Source organism: Leucopleurus acutus (assembly GCF_964270905.1).
Source record: "Leucopleurus acutus genome assembly, chromosome: 11".
NCBI lineage: Eukaryota > Metazoa > Chordata > Mammalia > Artiodactyla > Delphinidae > Leucopleurus > Leucopleurus acutus.
The window spans coordinates 46157175-46175240 of NC_139152.1; the positions used below are offsets into that span (position 1 = coordinate 46157175).

The 18066-nt window shown below is 46.0% G+C and overlaps 1 protein-coding gene across 16 annotated transcripts in view; it reads right to left on the reverse strand.

Moving 5' to 3' along the window:
* Positions 1 to 18066, reverse strand: part of R3HDM2 (R3H domain containing 2) — a 149484-nt gene that overhangs the window by 4728 nt on the left and 126690 nt on the right. For 11 of the 16 annotated variants that reach the window (XM_082850402.1, XM_082850403.1, XM_082850409.1 and 8 more), the window contains 8 exons: positions 16726 to 16892; positions 12387 to 12488; positions 9691 to 9933; positions 9018 to 9144; positions 7964 to 8124; positions 7342 to 7496; positions 6034 to 6134; positions 601 to 770 (listed from right to left, as the gene is read on the reverse strand). In XM_082850402.1, coding sequence (XP_082706528.1) covers positions 601 to 770; positions 6034 to 6134; positions 7342 to 7496; positions 7964 to 8124; positions 9018 to 9144; positions 9691 to 9933; positions 12387 to 12488; positions 16726 to 16892 — 1226 coding nt within the window. The remainder of the gene's footprint in view (positions 1 to 600; positions 771 to 6033; positions 6135 to 7341; positions 7497 to 7963; positions 8125 to 9017; positions 9145 to 9690; positions 9934 to 12386; positions 12489 to 16725; positions 16893 to 18066) is intronic. The other 5 variants (XM_082850401.1, XM_082850400.1, XM_082850398.1 and 2 more) reach the window with 1 other exon arrangement.

The following is an 18066-nucleotide window of genomic DNA, read 5'->3' on the forward strand; positions in this document are numbered from 1 at the left end:
AATTAGTTTGTGTTATTATTATTTTAAAATTTATTTTATTTTTGGCTGCATTGGGTCTTCACTGCTGCGCAGGGGCTTTCTCTAGTTGCGGCGAGCGGGGGCTACTCTTCATTGCGGTGCGCAGGCTTCTCATGGCGGGGGCTCTAGGCGCGTAGGCTTCAGGAGTTGTGGCACGTGTGCTCCATAGTTGTGGCTCACGGCTCTAGAGCGCAGGCTCAGTACTTGTGGCGCACAGGCTTAGTTGCTCCGTGGCATGTGGGATCTTCCTGGACCAGGGCTCGAACCCGTGTCCCCTGCACTGGCAGGCGGATTCTTAACCACTGCGCCACCAGGGAAGCCCAGTTTGTATTATTTTAACATCCACTTTTTGACATACTGTTTTAAGTATTCCCTTAGCATTTTCAAGCATGTGTCCCATCTGCTACCTTAAATCTTAGGTTCCTTGAAAGAAGATGCTCTCCTCTATTTCTTGTGTTTCTTCCCAAAAAGTGCCCAGGGAAAGATAAGTAACAGAGGTTGCTCAGTCAATGGCAAAGATTACTTCCTGAGAAGAATCTGGTTACCTCCCTGCTAAGACAAAGCTGGGTTGCAGGGACTCACCTGGGGGCTACTGTCAGGACTGTACAGGTCTCCAGGTTTCTGCCCCCGCTGGTCCATGCTGTAATATTTACAGTGACTCCACTGGACCATGGATGGGTTCTGGGGGGGCTGGGGTCCATTAGGGACATTCAGCTGCATGACCACCACACCTGGTCCAGAAGGTGACACTCCTGGGTGGCAGGAAAAAAGCAGTTGGTTGTGCATTCAAACTACATTTTAGGCCTGTCAGCTAACCCTAAGTGCGAAAGCCAGTAAGCAAATCCACCTACGGGCTTCAGGGTCACTTAAACTGTGTCCTGCCAGGAATCTGAGATAGTTGCTGATTTGGTCTCTGACTCTCTCTCAGACCAGCGGAAACTTCGAACCAGTGGAAGTTTGAGTGGAAGATGCCAATGCCCTCCTGGCCTTCACCTGGTGGGGGGTACTTTGGTATGCTTGGCAGAAAACTACTTCATTTCTGTCAAAGTTCCCAGGTCAGACTGCTCAAATGTCTGGGCATGGTACAGGTCCCAGTCTGGGGCCTGGGCCAGGGCTGCAGGCACGTGCAGGCTTTTCTGGTAATGGCTGCAGATAAGTCAGCGATCTCTGGTTGTTCTGGAGAAGATAAATGTGCAGGATATAATTCTTGGGCAAGGGTTGGGTGAACTGGGAACATTTCAAGTAGAGGGAATGGCATAGAGATGTATGTCATGCTCAGGAAATGACAAATAATTCAAGGTGCTAAGGCACAGGGGCTATGTAGGGGAAGTAGCAGGAGATGAGATACATTTATTCATTTATTCAACAAATGTTTATTGAACATTTGTCTATGTGCCAGTTCCTATGCTGGGCACTGGGTATACAAAACAAACAAACAAAAAAGACTGGTCTCTACCCCATGGAATGAACAGTCTATTAGGGAGTCAGACATTAAACAAATAGCTGGTGTCAGAGTTTGAAGCACATTCTGGTAAGGGTTGTATCCTGTAGGTGTTGGGAACAGGACTTGTGTTTCAGAGAGCTAACCCAAGTGGCCGAATGTAAGATGGCTAAAGGGAGGGAGAGACTAGTGACCAGAAGACTAGTTAGGAGGCTACTGAAACAAAACAAAGTGATTATGAATTAGAGCAGTGACAGCAGAAATGGAGTGGGAGGGTGAGACTCTCTGAAGGTTTTACTGACAGGTTCAAGGTGACTGACTGGATGCAGCCCTGAGGTTTTAGCCCAGGCAACCATAGATATGGTCTTACCCTCTCACAGTCTGGGGGAAGGAAAGGGCTCAATGGGAGGAACATTAAGTCCTGACTCTTCCTCATGGTGAAAAGCAAGGTAAGGGGTCAGGGAGAAGCAGTTTGATAGACAGTTTCTGCTGGGAGAGATGAGCAGGAGCTCTGCTTCCCCACGGGGGACTGTCCAGCATGAGGCTTTGCCCTTGACCCTCCAGACTATATTTCTGTGGATGGACAGGCTGAGTTCATGTGTGTGTCTGGTGGTAGAGAAATGGGACTGAGGGTCGCTAGCTTGAAAACCTGCTGCAATGCTGCTGCCTTCATGGCTCAGTGCTCTGGGGCTGCCACTGCTGCCGCCATCGCACTGCTTCCTGTGCTGGGAAATGTTGCAGCCTCTGCCCTGGGCACCAGTCATGCTGGGAAGTGAGCGTGATTGCTTTTCTCAGGTAGCATCGGTCAAAGGAAAGGAAAAGAAACAGTGGGAGGTCTGAGAGAATAGCTCAGTAGACACAGCATCTGTTGTACCCTATTCCCCAGTTTGTGCCCACCCCCATCCTCTAGGGCTCATATAATCAGACAGCACAAATACTCAGAGTGACAGGCTCGACAGGCTCACCTCTCCCCTTCCCCTGCCAAAGAGGACAGGGTATTCATCAGCATGGCTTGTAAAAGGGCCACAGGAAAATTGTACAGTTGTGAGGTGTTATGCATTTAACAACTCCCCCTTTACTATAGTTGCTCTGGGCATTGTACTTCCCCACCCTAAGAGCTGCACCTGCTCCCATATTCTTTACCCACAAAACTGCGACTGATCTTATTCAGACAACTCACTGCTACCTGAGGGGGCCAACGTAAAAATAATCAAATGTATAGCTTTTCTGGAAGGCAGCTTATAACCTGAGCCTATTGCCCTGGGCCAGGAAAAGGTAGAGGATGTGTGAGTATGTAGGGTGTGCGCATAAGCAAGGCAGTAGAAGTTCTTTCTAATACCAACATGTAGCTGTAAGGAGCTATTAGGGGGCTAAAGTGGAGGGGGAAAGAGAACAAAGTCCTCATAGTATTTTCTCTGATCGCAAGGAAAGCAAAGGCAGGGTTCCTAGTTGCAGCCTCATTCCTGAGCTCCTCCCCTCACTGAGTCCTCTCCGGCTGGCCTGGAGTGTTGTACCTTCACTCAGCTGAGGACAGAGAGCACTACTCTGCTGATGAGATGACTTTTATGCTTCTCTTCCTCAAGCCAGAAGCTGGTGGCATCCATTAGCAGCTGAACTGTGGCTACTTAATGCATGTGGCAAAAAAACCCCCAAATCTCCCAAAACAAAAACCCCCCACAGCACTGCCCAGTGACAGCGCTTCCACATAATCACGTTGGGGGAAGGAGCCTGGGTTGGAGTGGGAAGGGGGAGAAGGGAGTTGAATAAGGAAATCAATTTCAGCTTGAAAGCTCTGAAAGGAGAGGGAACGTGTGAATGGCTTTTTAAGTGGCATCATTAAACCTGGGCAGAAAGGTCGATTGGGCAGAGCAAACCGCATAAATATAAACAGATGACATTTATGTCTGGCAGAATTGCTTTTGTTTAGTTTTTGCTTTTTTTTTAAATCGCTGAGGTAGAAAACTGATAAGGCTTCTTCCTTACCATCTGAAATCAAATCTATGGAAAGGAATGTCCAGAGAAATAAAATCCCACAGGCATCTTTCCCAAATTACAGGACAGAATCCTACAGTATCTTCGTAGTTTTCCATTTTTTTGGTGGGGGAGAGGGTTATCTTCAGGGAGTGGGGATTGAAAAGAGTTAGTCTCAGCTTTGGAAAGCCCTCAGCTACAAAATGAGCCAGTAAATAGGTGAGAAGCTATTTCTGTATGTACCTCACTCTGGCCCTGCTGCTGTGTCACTGTGAGTTGAGAGTCTGTGCATAGGTTTCACTGCCATTTCATGTCTGTGTGCCTCTTCCCCAGACAAGCATCCCTGTAAAAACCTCAAGGGACCTGCAAGTCACTATTTTAGTGGGAAGAAAAGTATTTCCTGAGGTTATGGTTATATCTAATATCATAGTGGAGGAATTAACGTCCAGGCCTGGGGGTAAACTGGGCAACTACAAAACTGTATTAATAAACTGGAACAATTGCTCTAGGAACAGCCAATCCTAATCCCTACCTTTATTTTTGGAAAAGTGACCATGTTGCTACATGGGAGAAGGGCGGGTGACTGTCCTCTGAAGGTGACATAGCAGCCCTTGTGGGGAGTGCCAGCCTTCTATCTTTCCAGTAAAGGGAAAACTGGAAAGGAAGGTGTAAGAAGCACTTTTTCTTTTCTTCCATTTCCTCTTAAATTCCCATGAGCAGGGATTGAAGACTTTTAAGATTGATGCTATGGTGAATAGGTCTCTTAGATGATGTGGGTGGAAGAGAGGGTCCCATCATCTAGGAAAAGTACAAGGGGTCAGTCAGAAGCCTAGGGTCAATCAGGGTAGCCAGAAGGAAAGGAAATAAAACAGAAAATTCTAAAGCAGCAAGGAAATCAGATGATGGAGAGGGTTTTGTCTATTTCTATTAATTTGGGAAAAGCCTAGATTATCTCCTTCCAATCCCAGTCCAGATCTCTAGTGCTGCCAACTTTCAGAACAATAGCTGTTTCAGTTTACTTAATTAACCCAGCACTAGGTCCAGAGTAGGTACTGAAAAATTATTCTCACTTGATTTGTTTCTAATTCATCTTGTATTTGCAGATGAAGAGACATAACTGCGGAGACCCAACAGATATACTGATATACCACTAAGGATATATACAAAAATTCACATACAAGTATACCCATATGCACACACACACACTTATTTTAACAAACAGGAGAGAAAATGCCCTGAGGTGCCAAGCACCACCACAGGCTACAGCAGTTCTTGGAGCTGGTTTCTATAATTTCCATACCCCGCTGGGAATTTCAAGGTCAAGTGCCCCTGGCGGACACTAGGAGAAACAGCTAGAGAGACCAATAATGTAATGAAGAGTAGTAAAGGTTGGTGAATTTTAAAACCTCATCCTGTAAGAGATCCATGGTTGGTCTGGATAAAGGAAGAAGTCGTTACATTGAAGGTAAGAACTAATCATGTCTTGTAAGCAAGCTTAATTCTGGAATCTACTCCAGAGCACCTAACATAGAGTACAGAAAATCTTATGTGAAAAATATTCCATTTCTAAAATGAGAAAAATTGGCAAAATACCTCCTTCTCACCAGAAGAGGGAACCCTGACATTCCCACAATAGAGCTGCATGGGGATGGCTGGAGGCTACCTTAACCTCCTCCCCTCCAGAACCCGTGAAGTCTACTTAACTACAGCGTAATGATATGTCAGGGTTGGGTGAAAGGGAAACAAACAGGAGCAGTTGTACTTGGTGTATTGGGGGAGTTCTTGGCAAAGACAGATAGTGAGAGGCTGCAAGGCATAAGTCTATTCACCTGGGATAACTGGCCCCTCCAAAGAAGGCCTTTAGCTATTTAACATGATATCCATTTATTTCCTACTGGAGGGAAAGGAATAGAGTACAGAAACCTGTTGAAAATGTGTTACTGAGGATGCAGCATGGGTTATAGAAAGTGAAAAGACCCAAGTTCAAGCTCTAGGACTGTGATCTTAGGCAAGTCATTTATTCTCTTTGAGTCTTAAATTTCCTCTTCACTAAGTTGTAGTGAGAATGAAAATGACACAGTATATCCGAGCACATATGAAAAACCACTAAACAAATCTAAGATATGATTTTAAAAGCATTTTATGATAAAATGCTGATTTTATCAGCATTTTAAAAGCATTTTATCAGCCTCCTTCCTTGTTTTCTCCCAAGAGAAAAGAAAAGCTGTTTACAGGAAGAATGAGTGCAACAGACAGAAGTAAGCACTCTGTGTTTCAAAGGCATGTGAGTGGTGAGTGTAGTGCTGGATTCAGCAAAGAGGGAGAGGGAGAGGGAGAGGGAGAGAAAACAAGGAACTCAATCGACATGTGACTCCCCAGGGATAGGGATCAGGCAACCAACCTCACCTCTTGAGGGGTCAATTTCAGCACCTCTGGAAAACACCAGCCAGCTAGGACTTTGGTCTTCCCTCATGATGGGGTCACAGCTGGGGACAGAGCCAATCCCTGAACTCTCTTTGTCCTTCCCAGCTCTAAAGCACAAGTCCTTCAGCAGTGTTTGCTCTCACCAGTGCCCAAGACCCCTCAATTCTTTATCCTCTTACCTGAGTACTGCTGTGGCATCTGTGGTGGACTGCAGGGAGAGGGAGACTGAGGCATCTGGTACTGCTCAGAGCCAGGAGGTTGCAGAAACCCCACAGAAGGGCTGGGGAGATGGAGAAGAGAAGAGTGGTGAAGCGGTAGAGGGAGGAACGCAACTCCTGGCAGACAGCTGTTGCTTCCTGAGCTTCCCCTGTGGGAAGTCAAGGCAGCTCCAAGCCATTCCCAGACCAATTTGCCATGCAATTTCTAAAATCACTCATCAGTTCAAAGTTAATTATATATATTTGTACTTGATCATCTTTCAATTAGGAAGCTGTTAATCAGTGCTACAGATGGAATGTTAGTAACACATGCTCTTCCCAACAGTGTAGAAACACCAAACATATACACGTGTGCGTACACACACACTACACACACACACATACACACACACACATACACACACGCTCTGAGAAACACAGCAGAAACACGAAGAGAATGCCAGAGACAGACACACAGGGCTAAAGTGCTAGAGAGAGATGGGCAAAAATAACTAAGGAGATTTAGGATATTTTCTCAATGGCAAACACATATAGTCAACTAAAGACAAATGGGGAAAAATCTCACAAAACTCAAGACAACGTGGAGACATACACATAAAAAGACAGAAATGTGGACACTGAGAGAGATACAGAAATACATCGAGGTAGGCCCAGACTTGAGTTCTAGTCCCAGCTCTGCTTCTACTAACTACTTCTGTGACTTTGGGTAAGTTTCTTAACATCCTTAGTTGGAATTTCCTCATTTATAAAAGAAGGGAGAAAAATAAAACAAGGGGAGTGGACTATTAGACACTTAGAAATGTCTAAATATTTAGACATTTCTAAGGTAACTTCTACCTCTAAAATTCTATTAGCTATGAGCTATACTAAGATATATATAAATAGACATATAGAAAGAGGCTATCTCAGATTCATCCATGGATATAGAGGTACACAGAGAAATTTACATATGTATACTCCAAATTGCTTTTTTAAGATAATAAGCTGTCTCTATCTCATAGTTCTGAATCCCACTGATTAAAAAAACAAAAAATGGGGGAAATTATAAAGCCTCTGTCTCCGAAGCAGGAATTTTTCCTGCTGATGAATTCTTACGCAAATATCGAAATGACAAGGAGAAAAGGAGAATGAACTCCCTCATGTTCTACCTGCTTTAGGGTATCACTGGGATCTTTACCCCTGCCTTTCTTTCCCAGTGCAAACAAAACCATGGTGCAACAGTTGCTAAGGTCTGTGGGAGATGCACCCCAACTCTCTGGGAGTTCTCACCTTGTACCGTTCTGCTGAGCTGGAGGGATCATGCTGTAATACACTGGTACGCCCCCTGCTGGGAGGCCCCCTTGCACAGATTGGCTCGCAGGGACCAGCATGGGTTGCTGGAAAGGCGGCTGGACCACATTTTGCGAGTCATTACCCACTGTGACCTGGGTGGAGACAAGAAGAGAATGACCACTCTTACTCCCAAAGAGTTCATCCAAAGAACAGCCTCTAGTCATCACTAGACCAGGACACTCTAACCTCCTTCCCTACCTTTAGAGACTCCTATTCTCCTTACCTGAGTAAAGGAAATGCTTAGAGCTACCTCCATTGCCTTCCTCTCCAAACCTCACCCATGGGCATGTGATGTACAGGAAGGAGCCTAATTTCCTCTAGATCCTACTTTTCTGGGCATATACTCGTTTGCATGGCTATATAAAAACCAAACAATTTAAATAAAGACTGTTCTCAGACTCTCTGGGCCTTCTCTCAGAGGAAGAAAACCTAAAAATTCCAGGGGTAAAGTGAACAATGTTTTAGTGTTTGAGTTGTCAGACTGGAGGATGTGGGAAACTGTCCTCCTTTTCCTCATCCCAAGGACTGGGTGATCTTTCCTAGTACAAAATGCACCCACTTGGTAAGAAGGCAGTGGAGTGTACTGAACCACCAGGCCTTGCATCTGGCCCCCCATGCTGCTCCTCTGGCTGCTGAGCAGGCCCTGGTTCTGTGGCTGCTGGACCCCAATCATGCCTTGGTAAGCCGCCTGCTGCTGGTTAGGCATCATGGGCTGTAAACCTAGGGATGGGCAAAGCAGAGGAGACATTAGCATAGTATCAACAATGTTTAGGAGGTCACACTCTCTCAGTAATTTTCCTTCTATTTTACTTTTTCTTTTTCTGGAGATCACGGGTTCCTCTTCAGGACCCTAATCATTCCTGCCGCCCCCGCCCCCTGCACCCCCTGCTTTTTACTTTATTTATTTATTTTATTTTTTTATTTTTTTACTTTATTTATTTTTAAAAATAAATCTATTTTTTTTTTTTTTTTGGCTGCATTGGGTCTTTGTTGCTGCGCACGGGCTTTCTCTAATTGCAGCAAGCGGGAGCTACTCTCTGTTGCGGTGCGCAGGCTTCTCACTGCAGTGGCTTCTCTTGTTGCGGAGCACGGGCTCTAGGTGCACGGGCTTCAGTAGTTGTGGCACGCAGGCTCAGTAGTTGTGGCTCATGGGCTCTAGAGTGCAGGCTCAGTAGTTGTGGCACACGGGCTTAGTTGCTCCATGGCATGTGGGATCTTCCCAGACTAGGGCTCGAACCCGTGTCCCCTGCATTGGTAGGTAGATTCTTAACCACTGTGCCACCAGGGAAGTCCCTCCTGCTCTTTGATGAGTTTTTTTTTTTTTTTTTGGCAGTACGCGGGCCTCTCACTGTTGTGGCCTCTCCCGTTGCGGAGCGCAGGCTCCGGACGCGCAAGCTCAATAGCCATGGCTCATGGGCCCAGCCGCTCCGCGGCATGTGGGATCTTCCTGGACCGGGCCATGAACCCATGTCCCCTGCATCGGCAGGCGGACTCTCAACCACTGCGCCACCAGGGAAGCCCCCCCCTGCTTTTTAAACAGCGAAGGTAATTCTCTTTCCCAGTCTCCCCCCTTCCCTTACTCACTACCTTCATACATCAGCGGTTCCTCTTACCAGGTTGCTGGGATGGCTGAGGCAGCTGTTGACCACGTTGGGGGCTGTAGGCCACCGGGTGAGAGAGAGGTCGATATTGCTGGTTGGAGTTAGGATACTGTCCAGGGGGATAGTAAGAAACCTGGATCTATGGTAAGAGGAAACAGATGTATCAGAAAGTCCCTCAAATTCAGCCTCAACATCCCCAAACTATTAAATACATCACGGTTAATTCCCAGAAATCTGTAAACGGAGCTATTTTGGGCCTGCAATTGCAGCATTCGTATACAAGTTTGAAACAGAACAGGAAGGACTTGTGTTATTTGAAAGATGGCCTTCTGACTAGAAAGAAAATTCTCAAGTCAAGGTGGGGAAATGGAGGTAGGTAGGGGACAGTTATCCCCTCTGATCTGTCTAAACTAGAGGAAGAAAGAAGGATTATAATACTGGACAAACTGAATTAGTGATTTATTTTTTTTTAAATATTTATTTATTTGGCTGCGCCGGGTCTTAGTTGTGGCATGTGGGATCTTTTAGTTGCAGCATGGGGGCTGTAGGTGCAGCATGTGGGACCTAGCTCCCCGACCAAGGATCGAACCTGGGCCCCCTGCATTGGGAGCACGGAATCTTAACCACTGGACCACCAGGGAAGTCCCTGAATTAGTGATTTAAACTGGGAACCCAAGCCACTCACCTGCTGAGGGGGCTGCATGTAGCCCTGGGGTGGCAGGACTTGCTGAGTAGGTGGTGCATGGTTAGAGGTGGAATAGCTGGAAGTAGGGAGGGGCTGTCCTGTAGAAGCCATGATGAAGCTAGTCTGCTGAGGGTGCTGGGAGATAAGTGGGGGCTGGAACAGAGCTGAGGATGGGTCAGCTGCTTCGGTAGAACCTTGGCGGCTAAGGCTCATTTGTCCAAAGGGGTTGCTGAGATCATCTGTCTGTTGAGAGAGTGAGGGAGACCCAAAGACTGAGGTCATATCAAACCCCAGGTCTTTGGTTTTATCACAGACAGACAGAAATAGTAGCCCTCTCTACAGCCTTCCTTCCTTACACCAATTTGGGACACTCCTGCATGTGTGCCCTAGGAGACGCTTTTTAGCCCTAAGCCTCTGTCATATGGTGTTTTATTTATTTATTTTTTTCACAAGTGTTTTTTTAAAAATTTATTTATTTTTGGCTGTGTTGCGTCTTGTTGCTGCGCGCGGGCCTTCTCTAGTTGTGGCGAGGGGGGGCTACTCTTTGTTGCGGTGCGCAGGCTTCTCATTGCAGTGGCTTCTCTTGTTGTAGACCATGGGCTCTAGGTGTGTGGGCTTCAGTAGTTGTGGCACGCAGCTCAGTAGTTGTGGCTCACAGGCTCAGTAGTTGTGGCGCATGGGCTTAGTTGCTTCACGGCATGTGGGATCTTCCCGGACCAGGGCTCGAACCCGTGTCCCCTGAATTGGCAGGTGGATTCTTAACCACTGAGCCATCAGGGAAGCCCTCATAGGGTGTTTTAAATTGTCATGAATTGAACAGCTGTTTGAAGCCCAACTCCAGACCCAGTCTCCCTACCACATATGGGGTAACAATGGTCACTCTGATTATGATCTTTATTAGAATTAGTCCTGGGGAGATGGGAGCAATGACACAACTTCTATATATAGAGAAAACAGGACAAATTAGTAGGGAAAAAACCCTACAAAATCTTTCCATTTCCTGTCTTCCTCATGCCTCCAACCATACAAAGGGCCCCTACATTGTCATAAATCTCGTTTTTATAATAAAGGACCCAGACAACACCTTGCGTGGATTATGGGTGGGTTCATGTGGCTCCCCAGCTCTGCCTATGCAGTGGAAAGACTGGTGGGCTCCCAACGCCTGCTGCTCATCTCCTTACTCCCTCTTGCAATCATTTCCACCCCTGTTCTCTGACACTTGCCTAGAGTTCTCCTGCCCTTCAGAAACCACTTCCAATTCTCACCTCTGCAAGGAGGCCAGGGTGAGTGGCCAGCTGGAGGGCGAGACTGACTGGCTGGTCTGTAATTGCCTTCTCTCTCAGCCCTCTTCTCTAAGCAGAAAGAGTGAGGGTGTTCCATCCCTCACTTGTATGGTGATAGGTTAGTCTTTTAACTTCCTCATCTTTTTTGCTCCATGGACAGTAATCAAAATACACATATACATACACACGCAGAGCAGAAGTTCTTTTGCAAATGAAACTAGTAGAAACAAAAGATAATGCTTTCCTGTGGTTTCACTCACTTTTCAGGGATATGATCTTAGCTATTTTGCTACCTTAGTGGGCAGGAATAGATGACAGGAGGACTGGACTGCAGTTACTATTTTGAGGTTCATATTCTAGAACTTTTCAGAATGGAGATAAGAGATGGGAGGAAAGAGGGGTTTCTAGTAAAAAAAAAAGCAGACAGGTGTGATTAACACAAAATTAAAAAAAAATCAGGGCTCCTATAACCATGATAGAAGTTATCAACTATGAGACAAATCAGATCTTCAGAGGATTTGTAGTCAGGGTACGAACAATTTAAACAGCATGTGCTATTCAACAGAAGAGGATATTTTTCATGTAAAATAATATAGTAAAATAGGGGAACATTTTAAGTTTTTACCAGTCGTGCCAGAGAAATCTGCAACTATTTTAAAAATAAATTTATTTATTTATTTATTTATGGCTGCGTTGGGTCTTCATTGCTGCGCACGGGCTTTCTCTAGTTGTGGTGAGTGGGGGCTACTCTTCGTTGTGGTGCGCAGGCTTCTCATTGCAGTGGCTTCTCTTGTTGCAGAGCACGGGCTCTAGGCACGAAGGCTTCAGTAGTTGTGGCACGCAGCTCAGTAGTTGTGGCTCTCAGGCTCTAGAGCACAGGCTCAGTAGTTCTGGTGCACGGTCTTAATTGCTCTGCGGCATGTGGGATCTTCCCGGACCAGGGCTCAAACCTGTGTTCCCTGCATTGGCAGGTGGATTCTTAACCACTGTGCCACCAGGGAAGTCCCTGTGTTTTTATTTTTAAAGGAAACTATAAAGAATCATTCTGTACAGAATAAACTGGGTTCCTCAGACATGTCCTGGGAGCAGATGAGATGAAGGATGCACATGGTAGAGAGGATGAGGAGCCCAGGTTAGACCAACATCTGATTTTGTTCCCTGTCCTGAAACTCAGGGGAATTCAGTGTTCTTCTCTGTCTTACATTTAGGCATCTTTTGATGCCTAAAGTACTGTTATGAGGTCACTAGAATGAAGTATAGTTCAGCCTGTGCTGGCCCCTCAAGAAGAAATACCTTCTAACAATGGTCCTCTAAACAGCACAACTGTTTTGCACGGTTGTCACAGACTGACCCAGACATGCCCAGACACAGGCCACACACGGACAAGACAAAAAGGGGGAATGGAGTTTATACCATGTTGTACTGCTGGGGCGGAGAGACTGGCAGAAGGACTTGGGGACAGGAGCCTGGAGAGAACTGAACAGGCTGTGGAGAGGGCTGCAGAGCCGGGACTGGCTGTGGACCAGCAGAGAGACATGTGGAAAGGGAAGAGAAAAGGGAGGTACAGGGAGAGGCATAGGCAGGGGTGGGGGTGGGGCAGAGATGGGGAGGGAAAGGGAAGGAACAACAAGGTTAATCATAAAAGAAATTTCACATGAAAAGTAAAGCTTCTGAGCAGACTGGAGACCAAGTCCAGGACAGCTCATGGTTTTCACATCTCTGACAAATAAGCAATCTCTCCTGTAAGTACAGACGCACTGCGCACTCTGCCCCATTAGCCACTCAGAACTCTGCAGCTGTTGTGAGCATCTCAGAGCCAGGGTCTGCCGCCTGATCCCAAACACAGCTTTTTCCCCAAGCATTTTTCCTGAGCATAGGATTCCTGGGGCGCATAACCCTCCCTGAATGCCCACGTGAGAAGGGATTCCCGCTTCTGTAGGGTCATCCAAGGTCTGGCTCGGCTCTCCCAGGCATGCTCCTGATTTCACACCACAGCTTTCCTGAAGGAAGTGCTCATTCACAAGGATCATCAGCCTCCCAAGGGCAGAGAAGGAAAAATAAGCCAGTTCACACCTACTTCCTCCTGCTCCAGTGATTGTTCTATGCTCCTCCAGGCTGTGAGGGCAGTATGAAAAATGCTCCCATAAGCAAACATGGAGGGATTTAAGAATAAAATATAAATAGCCTAGTTTTAGCTTTTGTTCCTTCAGTCCCTTCACTAGCCTCAAGCAGGAGGACTTGCTTATTAGGAACATGGTGTGTTCTAAACCAACTAATGGGGAGTTATTTTTTTCTCTCTCGTCTTCCCCTCTAGCTATTTCAATCACCTCATCGGTTCTCCAGTCATAGCCTCTGGAGAAGCTATGAAGAGAAGGGGAAATAACACTGATATACATTGTCTCACTTACATACATTATCTCATTACAACCTCACAATAATCCTATAGGGAGATAAGATAACTTGTATCTGCAGTTAAGATAGTAAGGCTCAGGGAAATTAAATCATACACCCAGGATCACACAGCTAATGCAGCAGAGCAGGGATGGGAACCTAGTTCTGCCTGACATATGTTCTTTCCACTCTAGCAGTAGGGAGGAGGTAAAGGAAGAAGTCAAACAAAATTACATAAACATCTTTTTGTTTGTGTAACTCTCCTTCCTCTTTCCAAAGCAGAGTATTAAGAGTTGTGGGGGACCAAGGTATCAATACTCTCCTGCCACATATCTCCTGGGACAGGCTTTCACAGAGGGGACTAACAGTTCCAGAGGCAGAGAGTCCAGGAATTAGAAGACATCCAAGATGGAGAATACTCCTGATATCTGCATTAAATAAAATGTAAGTCATCTTGGCTAGGAAAAAGTTACTGAGAATCCACTGTGTGACGTGGGAGAGAGAATGCTACAGCCTTGAAATAAGCTCTCGGCTCTCCTGGCACACCTATTTTCTGTAAGCCAGTGGCATTCCAAATATAACTGCTGGCCAAGCTGCTCAGCCTGAGCTACTTGTGCTGGTAACTTTTAGACCCATTTTCTATTATCCTAATCCACTTCTTTCTTCGGGGAGGGCCTGCCATACTTCAGGCCTTACATTCTCTGGGGGACAAGGGGAGGTCTTAGGGACAGGGAAGTGGTAAAACAACTCTGCCTGTTCTTCCTCCCATTTGTGAGTTCTGAGTAAAAAGTGAAGAGAGAAGAAAGGATGCTCCTCTGTTAGTCCTCTCCCAACTGAGGAAGGGTAGTGGTAAAGGCAGGCGTCTCAGTGCTATTTTTAAGTTATTCTACCACTACTCTCAGCTACAGTTCTCTTCTTAGAGAGTCTCGAACACCAGTTAGGGAACTTCAAAAAACCACGGGGAAGCCAAAGACTGGCCCTGAGGGATGTGACTGCCACCTACTGGTGACTTCTGGGCTAGATCACTGGCTCTTTGATCCTGACTGGACTCCATGGAGAGGCTCAGCGGACTCCTTCTCAAGAGGTCTACTCTAAGTTAATTGTGCAAAAGGTAGCCACTGGTCCTTTAATCCTCAGTCTCACCCCTTGGCTTCAAATGTTCTACTGATATGTGATATGGAGGCCTACTCTGACGGCAGAGGCCTTCCAAGAAGAGAAAGAGCATAGTTTAGCCAGCACTGACCCCAGGCCTGGAGCAAATGCTTTTTGCTACAGAGCTAAAGGTTTTTCTTCAAAAGGAAAACCTTTAGAGTAAGCACAGTAGTATATGTGTGTGTGTGGTCACTTCCTCCATCTCTTCACTGTTACGTACCATTTGAGAAACTAAACAGTAAGTATTCTGGGGCTCAGCAACTTGAGTTTGGAGAGCTACCAGTGCTGAGAGACAGGGAAAAAGAGAAAGGAAGGAAGAAAGAAAAAGGCAGTAGGAAGAGGAAGAAAGGGATAAAGAGAATATAAAGGGATAAAGAGAATACCATTATATAATAATATAATGGTATTATATTAGCAGCTACCATAAGTGCTTCAAAGACACCAAAACTTAACCAAGCATAAGATTTTTTAGTTTGGCATTTGTGATCACAATTAATTGCAAGAATAAATTTCTGAGATCTCTGTACCAAATAATTTTCCCCTGTCCCCAGTCTATAGGACCTAACCTAGCACTGTACTGCCTGTGGATGATCAATCAATACCAAGAACTGACCCACTGACCCTCATGATTCAGAAGCAGGGACAGAATCTGAGTAAAAGTTTGGGATTTAGGGCCGGTTACCGGAACATTCTATCTAAAAGCTTTTCAGTCCCCACTGGTTAGTCTCTTTACTTATCTCTTTATCCCCCTCCCACTCTTGCTGTCTGTTTCTAGATATGGATGGAAGGAGGAGACAGATGGAAGACTAAGAGGGAGAAAAGGGAACAGAACTGTATTAAAATACACACATTTCAGAAAACTCAAAAAAACACTGGAACCTTAAAAAAGTGAGACACTCACACAGAAACAGTAGGGGATGACTGGAGGGAGAAGTTCAGAGTTTACTCACAGGTCTGAATTAAGACACAGACAGGGAAAAAAGCACACACACATGCTATGCTTCAGTATGGAGCGAGGTAAGCTAATGTGAATGAGACTTAATGAGGTGGTAGACAGATGGTGGTAGAATAAGAAAGAAAGTCAGGACTACAGAGAAACTGATTTAGGGACTGAGATGAAGGACTTGCAATGATCGACATGTGTGTTACGTTAAGCCACAAAGCAGAGTTTCCTACATCTTCACTGTTCTTTACTTTAGCTTCATTTCCCAATGTATGAATGGGGTCGTAATGGGCCATTCTGGGGTGTTTCCACTCCCTGGGGTATCAGGGCTTAGGACTTGCTTCTTGTACCTATGGAAGAGATATATCTGAGGCCAAGCTGGACTAACTGAGCAGGGAGATGAGGGAGCCTGGGAGGTGAAATGAGAACTTAAACTGCAGCAGAAAAGAATATGGACATATTGGCTTCCTGACTACCAGAGAATAAATACTTCAGGATAAAGTACAGGCTCTATTCATAAAGCGCTCTATTCATGGAAGAAAAGAGTAAGTGAAGATCTCAGCATCTCTCCTCAGAGTATTAAGGAGACTTTAAACCTAAAACACCGAGGAGGTTCCAGCTTAGAATAGGATCTGATTCTTATGCTGATGACTTGCATGGTCTCCACAGAAGCAAAACTTAAACCCTAGTTGGTACCAACATCTAACAGGCCAGCAACAGAAGGAGAAAGAGAGAGCTCTTTTTCTCTCAGGAAACAAAGACAACATTGGGGGGTTTTGTGCTTTATGGCAGGGGTTTTAATGAGTGCTATTTCCTTTCCCCCAAACGCCAACATATAAATATTTGTTTATGGGCCAACAGCCATATGAATACACTCAGCTAGACTATGGTAGGAGCTGTGATGTTTTCAAGCTCCATGTATGGATATAGGGAGCAAAATCGCTTTGCTAATTACACAGGATAGAGGGAGACGGAGTACAGTAGAAATGTGGAATAGGGTAGAAGGTCCCACTGACAGTTCTCAGGAGGAAGAGAAGGAAATATAAAGCAAAACAACTCCCAGGGTGACGCTACTAAGAACACTTTGGCCAAACCTCTGCCCTTCCTCTTCTCTCCCCACAACTCACATACAAGAGGTGGGGGAGGGAGTGGCATATCTCCAAAAACAGATCTTTCCTGCCACCCACAGCACAAGAGACATGACTGTACCTCCAGAGCTTGCTTGAATCAGAGCGGAGGGGGCTCTGGCACCGAGTGGTGACTCACCTGTGAGATCATGTGATTATTCAAGGGTGGCTGCTGCTGAGGCGTGGGTGGGAGAGCAGGAAGTTGCTGTTGCGGCTGCTGCTGCTGGGCAGTACAAGGGAGAAGGCCCCGGACAGACTGGGATGAGGTGACCTGGCTGCACACTTCTGGGGCACCTAGCACCATACCTAAGGCAAAGAGGAGACCCAGCAAGAGTTGTAAGCACAAGCCATGAACATACCCTCCCCTGGGGGAGGGGAGAGGGCTTTCCTCTTTCCTTGCTGTTTTCCTTGTCATCCCTCTTCTGTCCACTCCCCCACTGTCTTGGGCAGATCCATGCATGAGCACAGATGCATTTCAACAGTCCTGCTGACGGGAGTCCTCATCTTAGCAGGTTTCTACTCCCCGGGGACAGTAACCACCTTGACTGTTAATGTTTGGTTCTGGAAATAAACAAAATGTGAAGCTGCTGAGGTACCTTCCCTGGAGTGCCTAGAATCTATCCATCATGATTAGACAGCTGAAAACAGGAATGTTTGCTTCCTGGGAAAATATAGATTCCTAGTCCCTTAAGAAACTTGTCTTCTCTTTGATTTCTTCTCAACTTGCAGCATCTCATAAAAGTTGCTGAAGGCAACCTTCAAGCACATGACTGTGCACACAGCCCCACACACGTTCATCCAACTATTTTCATTTCCAGGCTCTCCAAGTCATGTATGCATTTACACAAAATACTTTTACTGAATATCTACTATGTGCAGGCATTGTATGATGAACTGAGGACACAAAGGTAAAGGGAACGCAGTCCTTGCCCTTGAGCAGCACAGGATCTTCCGACAGGAGATGGACATCCACACAACGATTAAATTTGGTAAGGGATGCATCAGTGATATGAATAAAGTTGTATGAAAGCAAAGATGAGGAAGCATAACTCTTGGGAGGATTAGAGGGAAGAATTTAAAGAGGACGTGGCAGGAGTGATGGGTTTGAAGGATGAATAGAAGGCCTGTCAGACCAAGAGGAGACAAAGCTAATGCCATATTCAAAAAATGGTTGGGAACTCCCCTGGTGGTCCAGTGGTTAAGAATCCACCTTCCAATGCAGGGGACGCGGGTTCAATCCCTGGTTGGGGAACTAAGATCCCACATGCCGCGGGGCAACTAAACCCATGTGCCGCAACTACTGAGCCGGTGTACCACAACTAGAGAGGCCGTGTGCCACAACTACAGAGCCCATGTGCTCTGGGGCCCGTGCACCAGAACTAGAGAGAAGCCCGCACACCAGAACTAGAGAGAAGCCCGCGTGCCACAACGAAAGATCCTGTATGCCGCAGCTAAGACCTGACATGCAGCCAAAAATAAT